General features: G+C 33.8%; 1 protein-coding gene, 1 long non-coding RNA gene and 1 pseudogene across 2 annotated transcripts in view; 1 reads left to right on the plus strand and 2 right to left on the minus strand.

The window, feature by feature from the left end:
- The window catches only part of LOC141587283 (uncharacterized), a 65,936-nt gene that overhangs the window by 35,337 nt on the left and 9,090 nt on the right, over positions 1-21,509 (plus strand). The gene's annotated exons all lie outside the window — the stretch shown is intronic.
- Positions 3,567-4,525, minus strand: LOC141587280 (protein P21-like). Its single transcript, XM_074408728.1, has one exon. It carries the CDS (start codon positions 4,467-4,469, stop codon positions 3,789-3,791), a length of 681 nt encoding a protein of 226 aa, XP_074264829.1. The 5' UTR covers positions 4,470-4,525; the 3' UTR covers positions 3,567-3,788.
- Positions 10,402-13,529, minus strand: LOC141658999 (protein P21-like; annotated as a pseudogene).

Consider the following 21,509-nt stretch of genomic DNA (forward strand, 5'->3'; position numbering starts at 1 on the left):
TCATGTAGGAATTAAATTCCACAGAAACTTCCAATGACCAAGGGGGGAGTAGGTAAGCAACTTCCCACATCTTGTAGGCATTGGAAGTTCCTGGGAAGTGCTAATTCCTACATTTTCCAAAATTTATGACAACCAAACAACCCATGTTTTTCAAAATCATGGGATTTTCCAATGCCTATATTTTCTAAGTGTCAACCAAACGACCTCATGGTATGATAATAACAACCCGACTCAAGGGACTATACACTTTCATGGTATCAGGTTGACTACGATCCTCCTGTGCCCTCGTCTTTGCCCCGGCAAACAATCGTCATTCCCTCGTCTCGTCCTAGCCTCACGCTACAATGGTCGACGACGATACATCGACACCCAAACCATCTCTTCATCCCTTCTACACCGTGACAAATATTCAGCATAAAGTCCGCATGTTAGACGGTGCTAGGTATCCTACGTTTCATGGGTGAACCTTTTCACGCTCCATGCTTGAGGATACAAGGTCTTGCACAATAATAATGGCACGCCCGCCCCTGCCATGATTGACCCGTTGTATGATGCGTGGTATGAGATCGATGCCCACGTCCTAAAATGGATCTATGGTACCATGTCGGATGACTTGTTGCCTCATGTTCTTTAACTCGAGTTCACCGCATAAAAGGCCTGGAATCGCGTCAAAAACATATTCCTCAATAACAAGGGTGCTTGTGCTGCCAGTCTTGGGAGTGAATTTCACAATCTCAAACTCGGAAAATTCCCGTCTTTCGATGCCTACTGCCAACGCCTCCGCGAGTTGTCAGGCCAACTATTGAAAGATATCGGAGCTGCTATTATTGATCAACGATTGGTTCTTCAACTGGTTCTTGGACTGCCCAAAGAGTATGATACGGTAGCCGCGTACATCAATCAAACGCTGCCCAATTTCGAGACAGTCCGAAGCATGATTGAACTTGAAAACCACCGTCAATCAAGCCGTGAGGAAGCCACAGCCCTAGTTCGTCCGTCTTCTCCCTCCACCGAATCCCGCGCCTGGGATGATTCCCCTCCGTCTTCTCGCACCACTAAACGCAATAATAGTAGCAAGCGAGGAAATAAGGGTGGCTACAATGGTAGGGGATCTTCACCACCTCCACCAACTCGGGAGCACACGATCGATGCATACCCGAGTAAATGCACGGGATCTTCAAACCCCGTGTTCCCAGCTCACTAACTGCCACGACCAAACCCGCCATCTCCCCACTTCCTAAATCACCTAAACTCGCCCTCCAGGACTCAAATTGGCATGTCGCCATGACCGATGAGCATTGTACTTTGATTGATAATAACACATGGGAATTGGTACCGCGTCCTCACAATGCTCCTATTATTCGGTGCCTTTGGTTGTTTCGTCATAAATTTAAGTCTAACGGGATTTTTGCAGCGCTACAAGGCTCGCCTTATGATCAATGGAAAATGTCAGCAGGTAGGAATTGACTGCGATGAAACATTCAGTCTGGTGGTTAAACCCACTAAGATACGCACTATGCTCAGTCTCGCTACTTCCCGTTCTTGGCCAATTCACCAATTGGATGTCAAAAATGCTTTCTTACATGACGATCTTGTTGAAACAATGTATATACATTAACCGCCAGGTTTTGTTAACCCCTCTGCTCCTCACCATGTTTGTCGCCTTCGTAAGTCTTTATATGGTCTAAAGCAAGCTTCGCAAGCTTGGTATCATCGATTTGCGACATTTATTCAGTCTCGGGGTTTCCGAAGTAGCGTTTGTGATCAGTCTTTATTTATTTATCGCGATGGTGCTCACATGGATTACTTATTATTATATGTCGATGATATCATTAATCTTAACCACGTCAAGTGCCTCTCTTCTTCGACAGCTCATACATGCCCTCTCTGATAAATTTGTCATGTCCGATCTTGGGAAGCTCAATCACTTTCTCGGGATACGGGTACATCGCAACACCACGGGCCTCTTCCTTTCTCACAAACACAATATGTTCGTGACATACACAGACGTGCTTCCATGGGTTCCTGTAATCCCGTTTGTACCCCTAATGAACCCGGTGCAAAGCTGTCCTCCACGGCTGGCCCTCTTATTGCAGTCCTGTCTCTATATCGCAGCCTCGCAGGTGCGCTTCAATATCCTACAATTACGAGGCCCGAAATTACTTATGCCTTTTAACGGGTATGTTTGTTTATGCACGCCCCACGTGAGCCACATTTCTAGTTCCTAAAGTGAATTTTACGATATATAAAAGGAACCCTTGATCATGGATTAACCATCTCAAAATCCGCCTCTCATAATATTACAGCCTATTCCGATGCTGATTGGGCGGGTTGTCCTGACTCACGACGATCGACTTCCGACTATTGTATATTTCTTGGTAATAATTTAGTGTCTTGGTCCTCTAAGCGCCAACCCACTATATCTAAGTCTAGAGCGCAAGCCGAATATAGGAGTGTTGCTAATGTTGTTGCCGAGACGAGCTGGCTACGCAACTTACTTTTAGAACTCCATGTTCCAATCTCACATGCCAGCCTTGTCTATTGTGACAATATTTCCGCCGTTTATCTTTCCGGCAATCCCGTTCAACATCAGCGAACTAAGAATATCGAGATTGACATTCATTTTGTTCGTGAAAAAGTCCATATTTGTATGTTCAAAGTCCTTCACGTTCTTGCCGAATACCAATACGCGGATATATTTACCAAAGGTCTTCCCAATCACCTGTTTACTCGTTTTCGATCCAGTCTTTCGTCCGCTCCGTTCCCGCTATAACTGCGGGGGTGTATTAGTCAATATCTTGTCAATATTATGTATCTTCCTAGTATGTATGTATATTCCTTAGAATATTTAGCTCACATTGTAATCATGTACTTAGCCTAGAATGTAGCTAGTTATGTTTGAATTGTAATCTTCTTATATATATGGTATGATAATAACAACCCGACTCAAGGGATTATACACTTTCAAATGGCATTACATCAAAGTATTAAGGGATCCCCTTGCAGTCCTTATACCAACAAAATTCTTGAGGGTATGAGCAATTAAAAGTCTCACCTCGTTTGAAGCTTGTATTTGAGAAGGTCGGCTAATAAAATGGCGGATGCAATTGCTAGGACTTCAAGTAAAGACATTAGTGCTTGTAATGGTTGTTTTGTATGGGAATTTGCCCCCATTGCCCCACCTTTTGTATTAGACTTATGTAACATTGACTACATTTCGGTATGTGCGCCTCTTCTCCCCACCCCACCACCATGATATACTTGAACTCGTTTATTTAATCTATTTATGTTCGCTCTTTACAAAAAAAAAAAAAGTTTTAAGGGGCATTTGGTTAAGGGAATTGCCGAATTGGGATGGAGTTGAAATAAATTTGATCCATTCTAATATTTGATCGTATGTGCTTTTGCCGTTTGAGTGATCTAATATTAGCGATCTTACTTTTATGTTAACATTGCCGGACAAATAAAAATACATCTTCATTATTTTTGCTTTATTAATTACATTCATCGCGATTTTAAACCAAATAATAGCGAGCCTTTTACTTGATTAAAAATAGAAAAAGTCATCAACCAACAATTTATCAATTAATAGCGAGTATATAATACTCGTATCAGCAACATACATACTCCATTTATCAATTTATTATTGTGATACTCATATATCGGCTATATGCAATTCAATGACTCATTGAATGCCATAGCACTAACATTTATAATTATATTATTTCAACATTCTCCTATAAGAGAAATATATAACCTTGTAAGTACGTTCCCTTGAACTATACAAATCAAGGGCAAAATGTAACAGCATAATTAGTACCACTAGGACAAGTAAAAGTACTTGTAGGATCATCCTTAGGGTAACTATAAGCAGTAGGGCACAAACCCTTAAAATACTTGGAATAATCGGTGGGCTGGCAGCTACCGGAATTACAACAATACTCGTCCGTCTTAAACACCGTGCATGGGTTGTTACAACCTCCATTAGTCTTAAGCTGACTAGGGCATTGGCCGTTAACGTCAGCGGTACATGTGGGACCACTGGTGCATCCGTTAGAGACGGGAACAAATGTCATTGGGACGTTGAACCCGTCAACCAACGAGATGTCAAAGAAATCAAGGTTGTTGAATTGGTTAAGGGAGTACTCAGCTAAAGTGTTAGGGGGTGTACCATATGCGGTGCTAATCGTAGGACCCCACCACGTCTCAGGCCCAGACACCTGGAGACCATTACTCCCTGTTGAGGTACAACCTGTCCGGGCCCAAATACGGGCACTTGTCTGGCCTGGATTGGCTGTGACGGTCCATGTGTCACCAGAGTTCATCTGTTGGCCACCGCCTGGGACCGCTGCGGCCCAGACAGTGTAAGGGCAATTGTTTTTAACAGTAAAGGTAGCTGCATTAGTGGTAGTAGAGAGTATGAGGACTAGTAGGGTGTAGAAAATTGGGAGGCATTTCAAGTTGGTCATTTTGAAACAAATGGAAAATGTTACTAGAATTTTTAAAAGCTAAGTGTTGTTTTGGATGATTTAGGGGTGAAGATCGTTTGGTTTATATAGGCAATAAGGTTTGAAAGATCAAAGATACTTCTGTTAAATTTAAGTATATGCTTAATTGAATTGCTTGTGACTTTTTTGTCTTCTTTGTGATTTTGGCCTAAATGTGATTAAGTGTTTGTACTACTGAATTGATTAAATCACTACTGAATGAATGAATCAATGATGCACATCTCACAATTCTAGAAAAATATTACTGTTAACATAAAATCTAAATTGGTGACGATTTCGTAATTTTGTTAAATAAAGTTAACCTACCGTCTCAAAATAGTACTCCATACTATGTATTTCGTAGAAGTAAAATAACAAGTTATTTTATCACCAATTTTATGGTTTAGAATCCGAGCTCTATACACAAATATTTGGGTCTTGTTTTAAAGAATCTAATTTATGTCGGAAAGTTTCTGAACTCACACACTTAACCATAAAAAAAAATTATAAAAAATTCAGAAAAATTACACATAAGCTCGAATAAATATATAATGGTTGTACAATGCTCATTATACAATTAGAGGTATAGTAATATTTGTGGTAATTTTTCTTAAGACTTTCATGGATCATGACACCTTAAATTTTAGGAGTCATTTCTAGATACACAACAAAAGTCATCATACACTACTTTTAATGTTCTAATAAACAAGTTAAAATTACAAAAATTCTTATATAAAATTGTTTTACACAAGTATTTGGACTAGATAAAAACATATTACTCCATCATAAATGGGTACAAATGATTTAGTGGGGATCAATCTAAGTTAATTGGTAAAGAGTTGTTTGAAACAGCTAGAATATACCTACGATATCTGGTAGATAACAAAATTCAGATTTGGTTGGGATGGGTTCTTAGAAATTTGTTTCATGATTCTTTCATAAGATGCAATAATGTCGATATTTGGTCCAAACATCACTTAGTATACGGAGTAGGTTTTTTATCAATCTGGCGCGAACTCTTACCTTCTTTTACCAATTTATCACAAATCAAACTTTTTTTACCCATTTAACAAGAACCCTTACTTTTTTTACTAGTATAGTCATTTGGCCAATTTGGCTTAATAGGATAGTACTATAGGAGTGTAAGATAGAATGTTACCATTCCTATTATGTTGTTATTTTGCAAGTTGTTTTTGTTTGTGCGGTAATGAATACACTCACATGACCCCCGAAATAAAAAAGCCCTTCCGTCAACCACTACTTTTCTGTGATAAGAATATCAAGGTCTTTGGCATATAATTTCACGATGTTTTATCATTCAACCATTTCACAGAAAACTTACTTTTAAAATAACTAAAACACAATAGAGAAAAAAAATACTCATACTATATATGTAATTGGGGTACTACCAAAATATTTGAAAGGTTTTCTTTTTTCAAAACCCGGAGCATTAATTTGTCACCGAAATTTATTTTGTGAAAGTTCTATGAAATTCAGTAAATCGGTCACTCAATACTTATTAATTTGGTCAAGACTCGGCGATGGAAAATGGACGAGACTAAATATTTTTCTTTAATGATACTCCTTCCACTTTTTAATATATGACGTTTTTCTTTTTTAAAGTAACCTTTGACTTTAATATTTACAACAAAATATTTGGTAAAAAATTATAAAAATTATACCATTAGATTACTTATGAAAAACTCTTTCATATGAATATACATATCACTATATTTAAGCATATAATTTGAGAGATATTGAAGAGAGAAGTGTGTGACTAAAAATGTGAGAAAAAATATAAAAAAAAATAGAGGAGTAAGATATTGGTCACATAATACTTATTAATATTGGTCAAGACTCGGGAATGGAAAATGTCAAAATGGACGAGACTAAATATTTTTCTTTAGTGATAAGATATTGTGATCGAATACTGGTTGATGGAACATGAAGATTTAGCTTTCTAGATCAATCTGCTGCATAATTTCTTTCTATTCAAAACAAAATTATATATAAGTCAAAACTGCCTAACTACTGCAATTTATTCCAAAGAAAAATTTCCACTTAATTTGGCGTCATTATAACTAAATGGTCTAAATCTAATTTTCGTTCCGGTAGTCTTCCTTACAAATTACAACGGCTGTAAGTTACAATAACGAATGTTATGTCCAGGGATGAAATTTGTTATATTATCAAACTGTGATCTAAGTAAGCATGTAACAAGTGACCTATAAGTAAAGTTAATTCGTATAAAAAAAAAGTAAAGTTAATAAAATCTCATGCACAAAAATAAAATTGCAAATTATAGAATAAGATCAAGCTCAACAATCATTAATTATCGCTTGAATAAAATTAGATAGGTAGCGTGGTACATCAAAGAGAATATTTCATACCCTTAAAGTCCTAACTCATACTCCCTATCTTCCCAGTAAGGATCATCTGTTCAATTGAATAAAATTAGATTTTATTCCCTTTTAAAATCAACTTTTTTAAAATTACTTCCTTTGAAATTTGTTTTGAAAATTACTCTCCTAAGTTACATTTTTTGCTAAAATGACTCCCTTAAATTGCATTTTTTCCTAAAATTGTTTCAAAACTCCAATTTAAGTTGACTTATTTCCTCTCTTTTGAACTCCCCCTATATTTGTTTACCTAGTGATAACTTTCAAAATATAGATTGCCTAAGTCACAAACGAAATAAGTTGAAAAACAGACGAAATAAGTCACTTAAAGTGAAGTTTGAAAGCAATTTTAGCAAAAAAAAAAAAAATGCAACTTACGGGAGTAATTTTAACAAAACATTTCAAAAGGGAGTAATTGTAAAAAAAATTAATTTCAAAAGGGAGTAAAATCTAATTTAGGCCCTGTTCTTTTGGACTTAATTTCAGTTCTAATATGTTCAGTTCAGCTCTCTTAATTAAGTTCAGTTCAGTTCAGCTCCATTTAGTTCAATTCAGTTTAGTTCAGATCAGTTCATTTCAGTTCAGTTCAACATTATAAATTATTACTCTTATTTTTATTTTTATTATTAATATTATAGTTACCAAAATATTAGTATATAGTTATTATATTATTATACTTATTATTACAATTATATTTATATTTAATATATTTATTTATTATTATATTATTATGATTAATAGTAATATTAGTAGTATTAATATTTATTATTATTATTATTATTATTATTATTATAACTATTATTTTATTCATATTATTTATAATATATTTGTTCTTATTCTTCTTTCTCTTTCTCTTATTCTTATTATTATATTTAATTTTAAATTAAAATATTTATTATACTTATTATTATACTTATACTTATACTTATACTTATACTTATACTTATACTTATACTTATTATTATTATTATTATTATTATTATTATTATTATTATTATTATTATTATTATTATTATTATTATTATTATTATTATTATTATTAATTATATTTATTATTATTATTATTATTATTATTAATGTTATCGTTTGTATTAATAAATCTATTTTATCGTTGTTGTTGTTGTTGTTGTTGTTATTGTTGTTGTTGTTGTTGTTGTTGTTGTTGTTGTTGTTGTTGTTGTTATTATTATTATTATTATTATTATTATTATTATTATTATTATTATTATTATTATTATTATTATTATCAGTTCAGTTTAGTTCACTTCAGGTCCATTAAGTTCAGTTCAGTTCAGCTCCATTAAGTTCAGTTCTGTTTAAATAAATTCACTCCAAAAGAACAGGGTCTTACTCTAGCTTTCAATTAATTTATTTTGTGAGAGGGGAATAAAACAAGTACTTACTCCTTCTATCCCGGTCATTTGTTGTTCTTTTTTCATTTTGGGGGGTCTCAGTCAATTGTTGTCTTTTCTATTTTAAGAATGAACTTGATGAACAATTTGACCATTCACACTCAATTTGTTCCATTTGTCATTTAGTATGTGCCGCACTCCTTTTCCTTGTTATTTGTGTCAAAACCAAAGGACAGCAAATAACCGGAACGGATAGAATATAAACTATTAATTGAGACAAAAAGGAGTAAATCCTACTCAATATTATGTATAGTCTTCACAAGTTTTTGGCATTTATTTACAAGGATAAAACAGCCCAATAGGACTAGTCATATATGCTGTGTGTTCCTTGGATAACCTTAATTTCAAGAGATTACAATGGAAATTATGTCAAATTCTAGATAATGTGACTAGTCACATATGCGTTTACCCTAATAAACGGGATTTCTCTCGTCAAGACCACCGACGACCTATTAATTTAGGTACACATCAATAGCCATTGTCGAGTCTAATCTTAACGTCGGAATAAAAATGAGTCTCTCTATCTCGGTTAATTGTTGTCATTTGCTTTTGACACAAAGATCAAGGAAATAGAAGGGGGGTCAATTACTAAATGACAAGTATAATAAATTGAGTTTAAATGATCAAATTACTCTTCAAGTTCATTATTAAAATAGACTGAGGCACCTCAAAATGGAAAATGATAACAAAAGACCGGGACAGAGGGAATACTTCGTATCATAGACATGTAATATCCGTCTCTAGCTTAAGACGAGTCAAACCAATTCACTTGATTAGTTGTCTAGGAAATGCTAAAAGCTTTGTCTTTCGAATTTAGTAACACCATGTAATAGTACTTGACTATTTCAAGATTTAAGACGATTACTCCTTCTTAAACAAGACTTATAGTAGTCTTTTAATGGTTGTAAGTTAAAAGGAAGGATTGATATACGGTTATACACCATCACCCCCAAAATAGCGTTTGTTTGAATTTACAATGTTGTGAATAATTCTCATTTATAAGTATTATTTTATCTCACCGTTACATTTACTATTTAATAACACGCTATCCAGTTTATTTAGATAACTTCTTCAATTATCAAGGATGAAGGGTGTATGGTAGAAGGAAAGGCAGTAGGAAAATAAGATATCGAAAAAAGATAAATGATCCACACACCTAAAATAATGGGGATGTAGCAAATTAACCACATAATTTATGAACTATGTGCAAATCAACTCTCTAAGTTTCACTTGTAGTAAATTAGCCTCATAACGTCCCAAAAATGTGCAATTAAGCACAAATCAAGTTTTTTACCATTTTCTTAAATAAAACCTATTATTTTCTATTATAAATATATTTCTTATATAATTAAATATAATATTTACATATTCAACGAAAAATGCGAACCAATTTTAATATAAACAAAAATCTGGTCATGTAACTTTTCATGGTAACATCACTAACAAGTAACAAGTTTCATATTAGGAACATTTTTCGCCAAATAAATTATAAAAAATATTTGAACATGTTTTTTAATAAACAAAAATTTTAGGATTAAAATCTAATCAAAAATTTTGATTTTCAATAATAATAAATATTTAATTAGCAAATTTTATTCTTAAAAATTAGATATGTGGTTAATTGCACACTAAGAGAAACTTATGGGGTTGATTTGCTACATTTACAAGTTAAAGGTTTGATTGCACATAGTATCAAACTTATGAGAGTGATTAGCTATACAACCAAAATGTATGAGAAGCATATCATGATTAAAGTTCAAAGATAATAATAGCTGTAAAAGCACGATACTTGGTTTCAGCAGAAGATCGAAAAATAGTGTGTCGGATTTGCAACGAAGGGGGTACAGCCAAATGTATTTCTTAATATTATATCAGCAACATACATACTCCATTTATGAATTTATTGTAATTTTTGGTCTAAACCATCCGGTAATCCGAACCACATTGGGCCGACTAATCCGGATTTCGGGGCGTGTCCAAGGATTACGGTATTTAAACCCCTCCCAATCGCAGTTGTGGGGGATCGATCCGCAGACCTCCCTACCAAGCGCAGCCCCATGCTACCACTGCGCCAACCAACGATTGGTTTTTATTCATTTATGAATTTATTGTGATAATCATATATTGGCTATAATGCAATTCAATGACTCATTGAATGCTATAGCACTACAATTTATAAATATTACTCCGTATTATAACATTCTCCTATTAGAGAAATAACCTGTCTCTGCCTTTCGCTTCCCTAGCTGCCCCCCCCGCCGCAACATTGGTGTAAGATCAATGTAGATGCGGCCTTTTCCCCCTCCACTATTACAAATCCAGGCAACTACAACGCCCCTTTAACAACGATTATTCACGAAAATCACAATAGACGTTGTAGAATGTATGGCGCGAATTTTACTAAAATAAATTACAACGGGTATGGTTATAAAAACCGTTGTTATTAGTTTAAACAACGGGTCACACATGCACAACCGTTGTTAATAATTTGGCGCAAAATTGGCGCAAAGTTAGTGAAAAGTAATCACAACGGTTATTTTTGAAACCCGTTGTTAAAACTTATTTAACAACGGGTGTTTTTTACAACCGTTGTTAAAACATATTTCACAACGGTTGTTGTTTAATAACCGTTGTCAATACCTTCCATACTATAAACCACACAAAAGAAAGTCTGCAAACCCACAAAACACAACCCTTAATACACAAACACAAACACAGCAGACAAACAAACACAAAACACATACACACTCTCTTTCTCTCTTTCTCTCTTTCTCATCGTCGCTTTATCTTCTCGCCGTCACTGTGATTTCACCGTCTATTACGTTCGTATTTATCGGGTAAATCTCGCCGTCCTTTCGTTAGTTTCATCGTCATTATTTTTTTTTTCTATTTATTTCTTTTGCATGTATGTGTTTGTATCGACCATTATGTTATTTGTTTAAGTATTGTTCGCATAATTAGTTAGTAAAACAATGAAGAAGCAAGATGAAGAAGTAAGATAAACATAATTAATATATATATATATATATATTTATAAATACATAAATTAAAAAAAAAATTACATATGTAAAAATGCAATTCTTATATTTTCATAGAGGATCTTATTCTGCTCTATCGTATCCGTCCTCTCCTCCTTGGCTATTTGGAGGTTCCGTTCAGCAGATGCTATATCGTCATATAGCCGCAATCGCTATTTTTGCTCCGTCAAGCCATCTTCTTTGGCGTGCTTGATGCGGATCGAGCATCCGCAAGGTAGCTCTGAAACTTTCCTCAATATGGAGGAACGGCGGATGAAGTTGTTGTTGTTCTCGATCATGGTAAGAGTCTTAAGGATGAAATCATTCATTTTGTTGGAGTTTTTGAGTTTGTTTTGAAAGATTAAGTAGAGTTTGTTTTTAGCTTGAGTTAGGGTTTGGAGATGAATATATTGAGATAATGGAAATGTTAGTTGAGATATGCAATGTATTTATACTAAGCAATGTGTGGGTTGAGTTGCTTTTTAATTAATATATATGTTAGAAAGTTGTGCCATAATCATCATCATATCTCTCAATAATGCTGCTTCAAATCTTATTACTAACCCTTCTCATTCCATATTATCCGTTCATATGTACAGTGATGTCAGTAATAATGCATGCATCGGAATTCTAACAGGCCGTAATTATACATGCATCTAGTAATATTTAATTTAATTTTTTTTTATTTTTTAAGAACAAACAACAACGGTTATTTTAAAACAACCCGTTGTCTTTAGTTATAACAACGGTTTTGTATATTAAAACCCGTTGTTATAACTTTCCCCCCAAAATTGAGTCACACTTTCCACAACGGGTTTTTATACATAAAACTGTTGTTAATAGTTTTAACAACGGTTTCCTTAAGAAAAATAACCGTTGTTAAAACCTTCTACAACGGACGCTTTAACAACGTCCGCTTTTTTATATAACAACGGTTTTTGACCGTTGTTATAGCCTGTATCTGTAGTAGTGCTCCTCCTCGGTCACTTGTTTTGGGTGTGTTGTTAGGGATCCTGTTGGTTCTTGGGTGCACGGGTGGTCCAGCCGGTGTTTTGCTACTACCCCTTTTATTAGTGAGGTCCTTGCTATTAGAGAAGGGATCCGTTTTGCGGTTTTGTCCATTGATAAGTTTGTGATTGCTTCCGATTGTATTAATGCCGTCAATGCTATCTTGAGCCCGGCCTCTCCCTGCGGGCCCTTTGCTAACATTATCATTGAGTGTAGGGAACTCTTACAGGCCTCACCAGGTCTGAAGCTTGTGTTTGAGAAGAGAACGGCTAACAAAGTTGCGGATGCCCTTGCCAAGTTCTCCGCGGCGGATGATAGTCCTTCGAATGGTTGTTTTAGTTGGGATCATTCCCCTTCTTTTGTTACAAACTTATGTATGCTTGACTTTTTAGAGGCTTGCACGCCTCTTAATTCCGACCCTCCTCCTTGATGTACTTGAACTTTGGATTTCTATTTTAATTTAATGCTCATTTCAACCAAAAAAAAAAATAACCTGTTCGTACGGTTCCCTTGAACTATACAAATCAAGGGCAAAATGTAACAGCATAATTAGTACCACTAGGACAAGTAAAAGTACTTGTAGGATCATCCTTAGGGTAACTATAAGCAGTAGGGCACAAACCCTTAAAATACTTGGAGTAATCGGTGGGTCCACAGCTACCAGAATTGCAACAATACTCATCTGTCTTAAACACCGTGCATGGGTTGTTACAACCTCCATTAGTCTTAAGCTGACTAGGGCATTGGCCGTTAACGTCCGCGGTACACGTGGGACCACTGGTGCATCCGTTAGAGACGGGTACAAATGTCATTGGGACGTTGAACCCGTCAACCAACGAGATGTCAAAGAAATCAAGGTTGTTGAATTGGTTAAGGAAGTACTCAGCTAAAGTGTTAGGAGGTGTACCATATGCGGTGCACTGTAGGACCCCACCACAGTCTCCAGTGGTACACCGGAGACCATTACCCCCGGTTGAGGTACAACCTGTCCGTGCCCAAATACGAGCACTTGTCTAGCCTGGATTGGCTGTGACGGTCCATGTGTCACGTACCAGAGTTCATCTGTTGGCCACCGCCTGGGACGGCTGCGGCTCAGACAGTGTAAGGGCAATTGTTTTTAACAGTAAAGGTAGCTGCATTAGTGGTAGTAGAAAGTATGAGGACTAGTAGGGTGTACAAAATTGGGAGACATTTCAAGTTGGTCATTCTGAAACAAAGGGAGAATGATTTTTAAGCTAAGTTGTTTGATGATTTGGGGTGAAGATTGTAGGCTTTATATCACTACTACAGATATAGGCTATAACAACGGTTAAAAACCGTTTTTATATAAAAAAAGCGGACGTTGTTAATGCGTCCGTTGTAAAAGGTTTTAACAACGGTTGGTTTTCTTAAGGAACCCGTTGTTAAAACTATTAACAACGGTTTTAAGTATAAAAACCCGTTGTGGAAAGTGTGACTCAATTTTGGGGGTAAAGTTATAACAACGGGTTGTAATATAATATAAAACCGTTGTTATAACTAAAGACAACGGGTTGTTTATAAATAACCGTTGTTGTTTGTTTTTAAAAAATAAAATAAAAATTAAATTAAATATTACTAGATGCATGCATAATTACGGCCCGTTATAATTCCGATGCATGCATTATTACTGCCATCCCTGTGCATATGAATGGACAATATGGAATGAGAAGGATTAGTAATAAGATTTGAAACAGCAGAGAGAGATATGATGATGATTATGGCACAACTTCCTAACATATATACTATTAATTAAAAAACAACTCAAACCACACATTGCTTAGTATAAATACATGCATTATCTCAACTAACATTTCATTATCTCACTATACATCTCCAAACCCTAACTGCTAAAACAAACTCCAAATAAACCCTAATTAATCTTTCAAACAAACTCCAAACTCCATCAACAAAATGAATGATATCATCCTTAAGACTCTTACTATGATCGAGAACAACAACAGTTTCATCCGCCGGTTGCTCCACATTGAGGAAAGTTTCAGGAGCTACCTTGTGGATGCTCGATCCGTCTTGAAGGACGCTAAAAAGATGGCTTGACAGAAAGCGGCGATTTGCGGCTATATGACGATATAAGAATCTGAACGGAACCTTCAAATAGCCAAGGAGGAGAGGACGGATATCATAGAAGAGAATAAGACTCTCTATGAAAATATAAGAATTGCATTTTTATTAATGTAATTTTTTTTATATATATAGAGGCAAGATCCGGTGAGTCCACCTATATATTTGAGTCTATAAAACAATATCACGCACTATACAAAACAATATCACGATTTTTTTTTTCAATTTTTTTTTTTCGTAATTTTTTTTTTTCGAAATTTTTTTTTTTTCAATTTTTTTTTCTCGAAATTCTTTTTTTCAAATTTTTTTTTCAAAAAAGTTTTTTTTTTTTTTTTTTTTTTTTTTTTTATTGGTAAGTTGTGATATTGTTTAGTATAACGTGTGATATTGTATTACAAAGTAATATCACGATTTTTTTTTTCGAATTTTGTTTTTTCAAAAACTTTTTTTTTCAGCTGTAATATTGTTTAGTATAACGTGTGATACTGTAAACTGTGATATTGTATAGCATAACGGGTGATATTATATTACAAAACAATATCACGATTTTTTTGGGGTATAAGCTGTGATATTGTTTAATATAACATGTGATATTGTATCATGGACTCACGGATTCAAAAAGATAGGGTGGACTCATGTGATCCTAATTCTATATATATATATATATATATATATATATATATATATATATATATATATATATATTATGTTTATCATGCATTCCTCTCTATCATCTTGCTTCTTCTTTGTTTTAGTTTATTTAATTTGTTTTACTAGCTAATTATGCGAATAATACTTAAAGAAATAACATAATGGTCGATAAAAACACATACATTCAAATGAAATAATTAGAAAAAGGAAATAATGACGATGAAAGACGATGAAACCAACAGTGACGGCGAGATTTACCTGATAATTAGAGAAAGTAAGAGACGATGAAATCAACAGTGACGGCGAGAAGATAAAGCGACGATGAGAAAGAGAGAAAGAGACGATGAGAAAGTGTGTGTTTTGTGTTTGTGTTTGTCTGCTGTGTTTGTGTTTGTGTATTAAGGTTTGTGTTTTGTGGCTGTAGCTTGCTTGTGTGGTTTATAGTATGGAAGGTATTGACAACGGTTATTAAATAAAAACCGTTGTTAAAACGTTTTAACAACGGTTGTAAAACAACAACCGTTGTCAAATAAGTTTTAACAACGGGTTTCAAAAGTAACCGTTGTGATTACTTTTCACTAACTTTGCGTCAATTTTGCGCCAAATTATTAACAACGGTTGTGCATGTGTGACCCGTTGTTAAAACTTATAACAACGGTTGTTATAACCATACCCGTTGTAATTAATTTTAGTAAAATTCGCGCCATACATTCTACAACGTCTATTGTGATTTTCGTGAATAATCGTTGTTAAAAGGGCGTTGTAGTTGCCTGGATTTGTAGTAGTGTATAGGAGGCATTAAGGTTTGAAAGATAAAAAAAAAAGGTTTGAAAGATCAAATATACTTCTGTTAAATTTAAGTATATGCTTAATTGCTTGTGACTTTTTTGTCTCCTTTGTGATTTTGGCCTAATGTGATTAAGTGTTTGTACTACTGAATTGATTATTAAATCACTACTAATACATTGAATGAATGAATCAATGATGCACGTCTCGTAATTCTACAAAAATACCATGTTGTTAAAATAAATTAAAATTGTTGTCTAGAATAAAAATAAAAAGTGATAATTTTGTAATTTTGTTAAATTTAAAGTTAGCAGGAACAATTTTATTGGCCTAAGATGCTTGGAACCTATTACAATGTACTTCATAGAAGTAAAATGACAAGTTAATTTTTAGGACCGATGAAAGTTATTTTTCCTTAAGACTTTCATGGAACATGACACCTTAAATTTTGGGAGACATTTCTAGATACACAAGAAAGTTATTATCATACACTACTTCTAATGTTTTAGTTACTATATTTTCTAATAAACAAATTAAAATTACAAAAATTCTTAGGTAAAATTGTTTTATTCAAGTATTTGGACTGGATAAAAAACATACTATTCCATCATAAATGGGTACAAATGATTTAGTGGGGGATCAATCTAAGTTAATTGGTATAGAGTTGTTTGAAACAGCTAGAATATATCTAAGATATCGGGTAGATAATAAAGTGCAGATTTGTTGAGATGGTTTCTTGACATTTGTTTATGATTCTTTCATAAGACGATGCATAATGTCGATATTTGGTCGAAACATCACTTAGTATACGGAGTAGGTTTTTTTACCAATCTGGCGCGACCTCTACCTCTTTTACCAATTTGTCACAAATCAAACTTTTTTTTACCAATTTGACAAGAACCTTTTTTTTTTTTTTTTTAGTAGTCATTTGGCCGATTTGGCTTAATAGGATAGGAGTGTAAGATAGAATGTTACCATTCCTATTATGTTGTTATTTTGTCAATTTTTTTTGTTTGTCCTATAATGAATACACTCACATTACCCCCGAAAAAAAAAGCCCTTCCGTCAACCACCATTTTTCCGTGATAAGAATATCAAGGTCTTTGGCATATAATTTGACGATGTTTTATGATTCAACCATTTAACAGAAAACTTACTCTTAAAATAACTTATTAGGAGATTGGGCCTATACTAGGCCCAACTACCATTAGGGTTTGCCATTAGGGTTAGGGTTTGCCAAACTTGGATTAGGGTTTAATGAAATGTGAGCTATTATGATAGATTATAGAGGAATAGAATTGCATAAGGTAATTGTATTGATAATAATGTTGTCTTACATAATATATGGTGAGCTATTTATAATAGCTCACATTTAATTAAACCCTAATCCAAGTTTGGCAAACCCTAACCCTAATGGCAAACCCTAATGGTAGTTGGGCCTAGTATAGGCCCAATCTCCTAATACCCTCCCGCAATCGTAAAGGCAGTACGTAGTACGAACTTTACGAATGGAGAAATACAAAGAAAAAAAAGAACATAAAAAAATGAAATCTTCAATCTTCGTCTTTTTCAATCTTCATTAATTCTTCATCTCCGCAAGGTTGGTTGATAAGATAAACGAGTATAAGACTCGTTAGAAAATTTTCTTCGAACAAGAACGTTAAACTTTTCGGACTTGTCGAAAGTATGAGTTAATTTGCAGGAACCCTAATCGAACCTGACAAATATCAATAAAACGGAAAATTATCCGTCAATTTCAAAATTTGGAGAACGCTAAGGATGTGGAATGACATAAAGCACTAATCATCAAAAAAATATTGCCTATGCTCATGACTACTGGCCATACTGGTCCAATAACCAAAAAATTGATCAAATAAATATGAATTGATTTGAATTTATTCATTCTTGAACCTAATATATTAAAAGGGAAAAACGAAAAATTTGATTTGTTTGTCAAGATCCCGCCGGTGGGCATGATAGCTAGGTTAAACACCCACCGGCAGGGTAGCGAGATTTTTGATTTAGGCCTCAAGAGCGAGAGGCTCTGATACCATGATAGATTATAGAGGAATAGAATTGCATAAGGTAATTGTATTGATAATAATGTTGTCTTACATAATATATGGTGAGCTATTTATAATAGCTCACATTTCATTAAACCCTAATCCAAGTTTGGCAAACCCTAACCCTAATGGCAAACCCTAATGGTAGTTGGGCCTAGTATAGGCCCAATCTCCTAATATAACTAAAACATGATAAAGAAAAAAAATACTCATACGTATTTAATTAATTGAGGTACTACCGAAATATATGAAGAGTTTTCATATTTTGAAACCAGGAGCATTAATTTGTCACCGAAATTTATTTTGTGAAAGTTCTATGAAATTCAGTAAATCGGTCGCATAATACTTATTAATGTTGGTCAAGACTCGGGAATGGAAAATGGACGAGACTAAATATTTTTCTTTAATGATAAGATATTGAGGTGGAATACTGGTTGATGGAACATGAAGATTTAGCTTTCTATTCAAAACAAAATTATATATAAGTCAAAACTGCCTAACTACTGCAATTTATTCCAAAGAAAAATTTCCACTTAATTTGGCGTCATTATAACTAAATGGCCTAAATCTAATTTTCGTTCCGGTAGTCTTCCTTACAAATTACAACGGTTGTAAGTTACAATAACGAATGTTATGTCCAGGGATGAAATTTGTTATATTCTCAAACTGTGACGATCTAAGTAAGCATGTAACAAGTGACCTATAAGTAAAGTTAATTCGTATAAAAAAAAAAGTAAAGTTAATAAAATCTCATGCACAAAAATAAAATTGCAAATTATAGAATAAGATCAAGCTCAACAATCATCTCTCCTATTATGTATGGACTGTGGAGTATCTTATTTATCGATAGCAATAAAAAGACTAATAAGATAAATATGATCGTTCTGTATCTAACGATCTTACATACTACTCGTACGAATTAATTATCGCTTGAATAAATTTAGATAGGTAGCGTTGTACATCAAAGAGAAAATATTTCATACCCTTAAAGTCCTAACCCCTACTCCCTATGTTCCATTGATTAAAATTAAATTTTACTCCCTTTTAAAATTAACTTTTTTAAAATCACTCACTTTTAATTTTTTTTTTTTTAAAATTACTCCCTTAAGTTGCATTTTTTCTAAAATTACTCCCTTAAGTTGCATTTTTTTCCTAAAATTATTTCAAAACTTCAATTTAAGTTGACTTATTTTCTCTCTTTTTGAACTCCCCTTATATTTGTTTACATAGTTATATATTTCAAAGTATAGATTGACTAAGTCACAATCGAAATAAGTTAAAAAAAAAACGAAATAAGTCACTTAAAGCGGAGTTTGGAAGCAATTTTGGCAAAAAAAATGTAACTTAAGAAGGAGTAATTTTAGCAAAGAAATTCAAAAGGGAGTAATTGTAAAAATTTTAATTTCAAAAGGGAGTAAATTTAATTTAGGCCATGTTCTTTTGGACTTAATTTTAGTTCTAATATGTTCAGTTCAATTCAGTTCAGTTCTCTTAAGTTCAGTTCAGTTCAGCTCCATTCAGTTCAATTCAGTTTAATTCAGATCAGTTCATTTCAGTTCAGTTCAACATTATTATTATTATTATTATTATTATTATTATTATTATTATTATTATTATTATTATTATTATTACACTTATATTTATATTTAATATATTTATTATTATATTATTATGATTAATGGTAATATTAGTAGTATTAATATTTATTATAATTATCATATTATAACTATTATTTTATTCATATTATTAATAATATATTTGTTCTTATTTTTCTTCCTCTTCTTCTTATTATTATATTAATTTTATATTAAAAAGTTTATTATACTTATTATTGTTATTGTTATTACTATTACTATTATTATTATTATTATTATTATTATTATTATTATTATTATTATTATTATTATATTAATTATTATTATTATTATTATTATTATATTAATTATTATTATTATTATTATAGTATTATGATTTATAATGTTATCGTTTATATTAATAAATCTATTTTATTGTTGTTGTTGTTTTTTTTTTTTTTTTTTTTTTTTTTTTTTTTGTGACGAGGAGGTTGGATCCTCCCGGGATACGAGACCCCACCTAGGCGCCTGTACCATGTGAGTTCTTTCCGCGGGATTATTCCCTCTCCGTGAAGTCAGTCCCCGGAAAGTGTTTATCTAGGGAATCGAACCCAGGACCTCGCAATTCCTCCTTAGGAGGCTTTGAGGTTACCCTGGAATTCCACTAGACTCACACATCTTGGGTGTTGTTGTTGTTGTTGTTGTTATTATTATTATTAATTCAGTTCAGTTCAGTTTAGTTCACTTCAGGTCCATTAAGTTCAGTTTAGTTTAGTTTAGATAAATTCAGTCCAAAAGAACAGATCTTACTTTAGTTTTCAATTAACTTATTTTGTGAGAGGGGAATAAAACAAGTACTCCCTCTATCCCGATCATTTATTGTTTTTTTTCCATTTTGGGGGGTCTCAGTCAATTGTTGTCCTTTCTATTTTAAGAATGAACTTGATGAGCAATTTGATCATCCACACTCAATTTGTTCCATTTGTCATTTAGTAATTGGCGCACTCCTCTTTCGTTGATATTTGTGCCAAAACCAAAGGACAACAAATGACCGAAACAGATAAAATATAAACTATTAATTGAGACAAAAAGGAGTAAATCCTACTCAATATTATGTATAGTCTTCACAAGTTTTTGGCATTTATTTACAATGACAACAAATGACTAGTCATATGTATATGCTGTGTGTTCCTTGGATATCCTTAATTTCAAGAGATTACAATGGAAATTATGTCAAATTCTAGATAATGTGACTAGTCACATATGCGTTTACTAATAAACGGGATTTCTCCTTGCCCCCGCCACCTGCCAGCCCCTTGTCCCCTTGCCCAGCTCCTGTCACCCCTTTTTACCCAAACCGTTGGGCCCCTCCCCCGCCTTGTTGGTCTAAGATCAACGTCGATGCGGCTTTCTGTCCTTCCTCCTCCCTTGCCGGTCTTGCGTGTGTTTCTCGTTCCTCTTTAGGTGTTTGGATTTATGGTTGGTCCTCTAGAATTTTATCCCCTAACCCCGTCGTCTCCGAGCTCATTGCGATAAGGAATGGTATTGATTTTGCTGCTTCCAATGTTGGGAATTTCATTATAAGTTCTGATTGTACTCTTGCGGTGAATGCGATCTTGGGTAATTCGGCTCCATGTGGACCTTTTACTAATATCATTTTGGAGTGCAGGGAACTTTTAAAAGTCTCACCTTCAACGACCATTATCTATGAGAAGCGATCAACGAATCATGTGGCGGATGGCATTTCTAAATTCGCCTTGCACGACTCAAGCTCCAGTGGCGGTTTTTTTAGCTGGGATGTTGTACCCCCTTTTATTTTATCCTTGTATAATTTGGATCTTGCAAACATTTGTACCCCTTTATCCCCGGACCCTCCCCCTTAATTTGTATTGAACTCTCCTGTCTTTGTTTAATATAATTGTCCTCATTTTCCAAAAAAAAAATAAACGGGATTTCTCTCCTCAAGACCACCGACGACCTATTAATTTAGGTACACATCAATAGCCATTGTC

Source organism: Silene latifolia, chromosome 6 (genome assembly GCF_048544455.1).
Source record: "Silene latifolia isolate original U9 population chromosome 6, ASM4854445v1, whole genome shotgun sequence".
NCBI classification, from domain to species: domain Eukaryota; kingdom Viridiplantae; phylum Streptophyta; class Magnoliopsida; order Caryophyllales; family Caryophyllaceae; genus Silene; species Silene latifolia.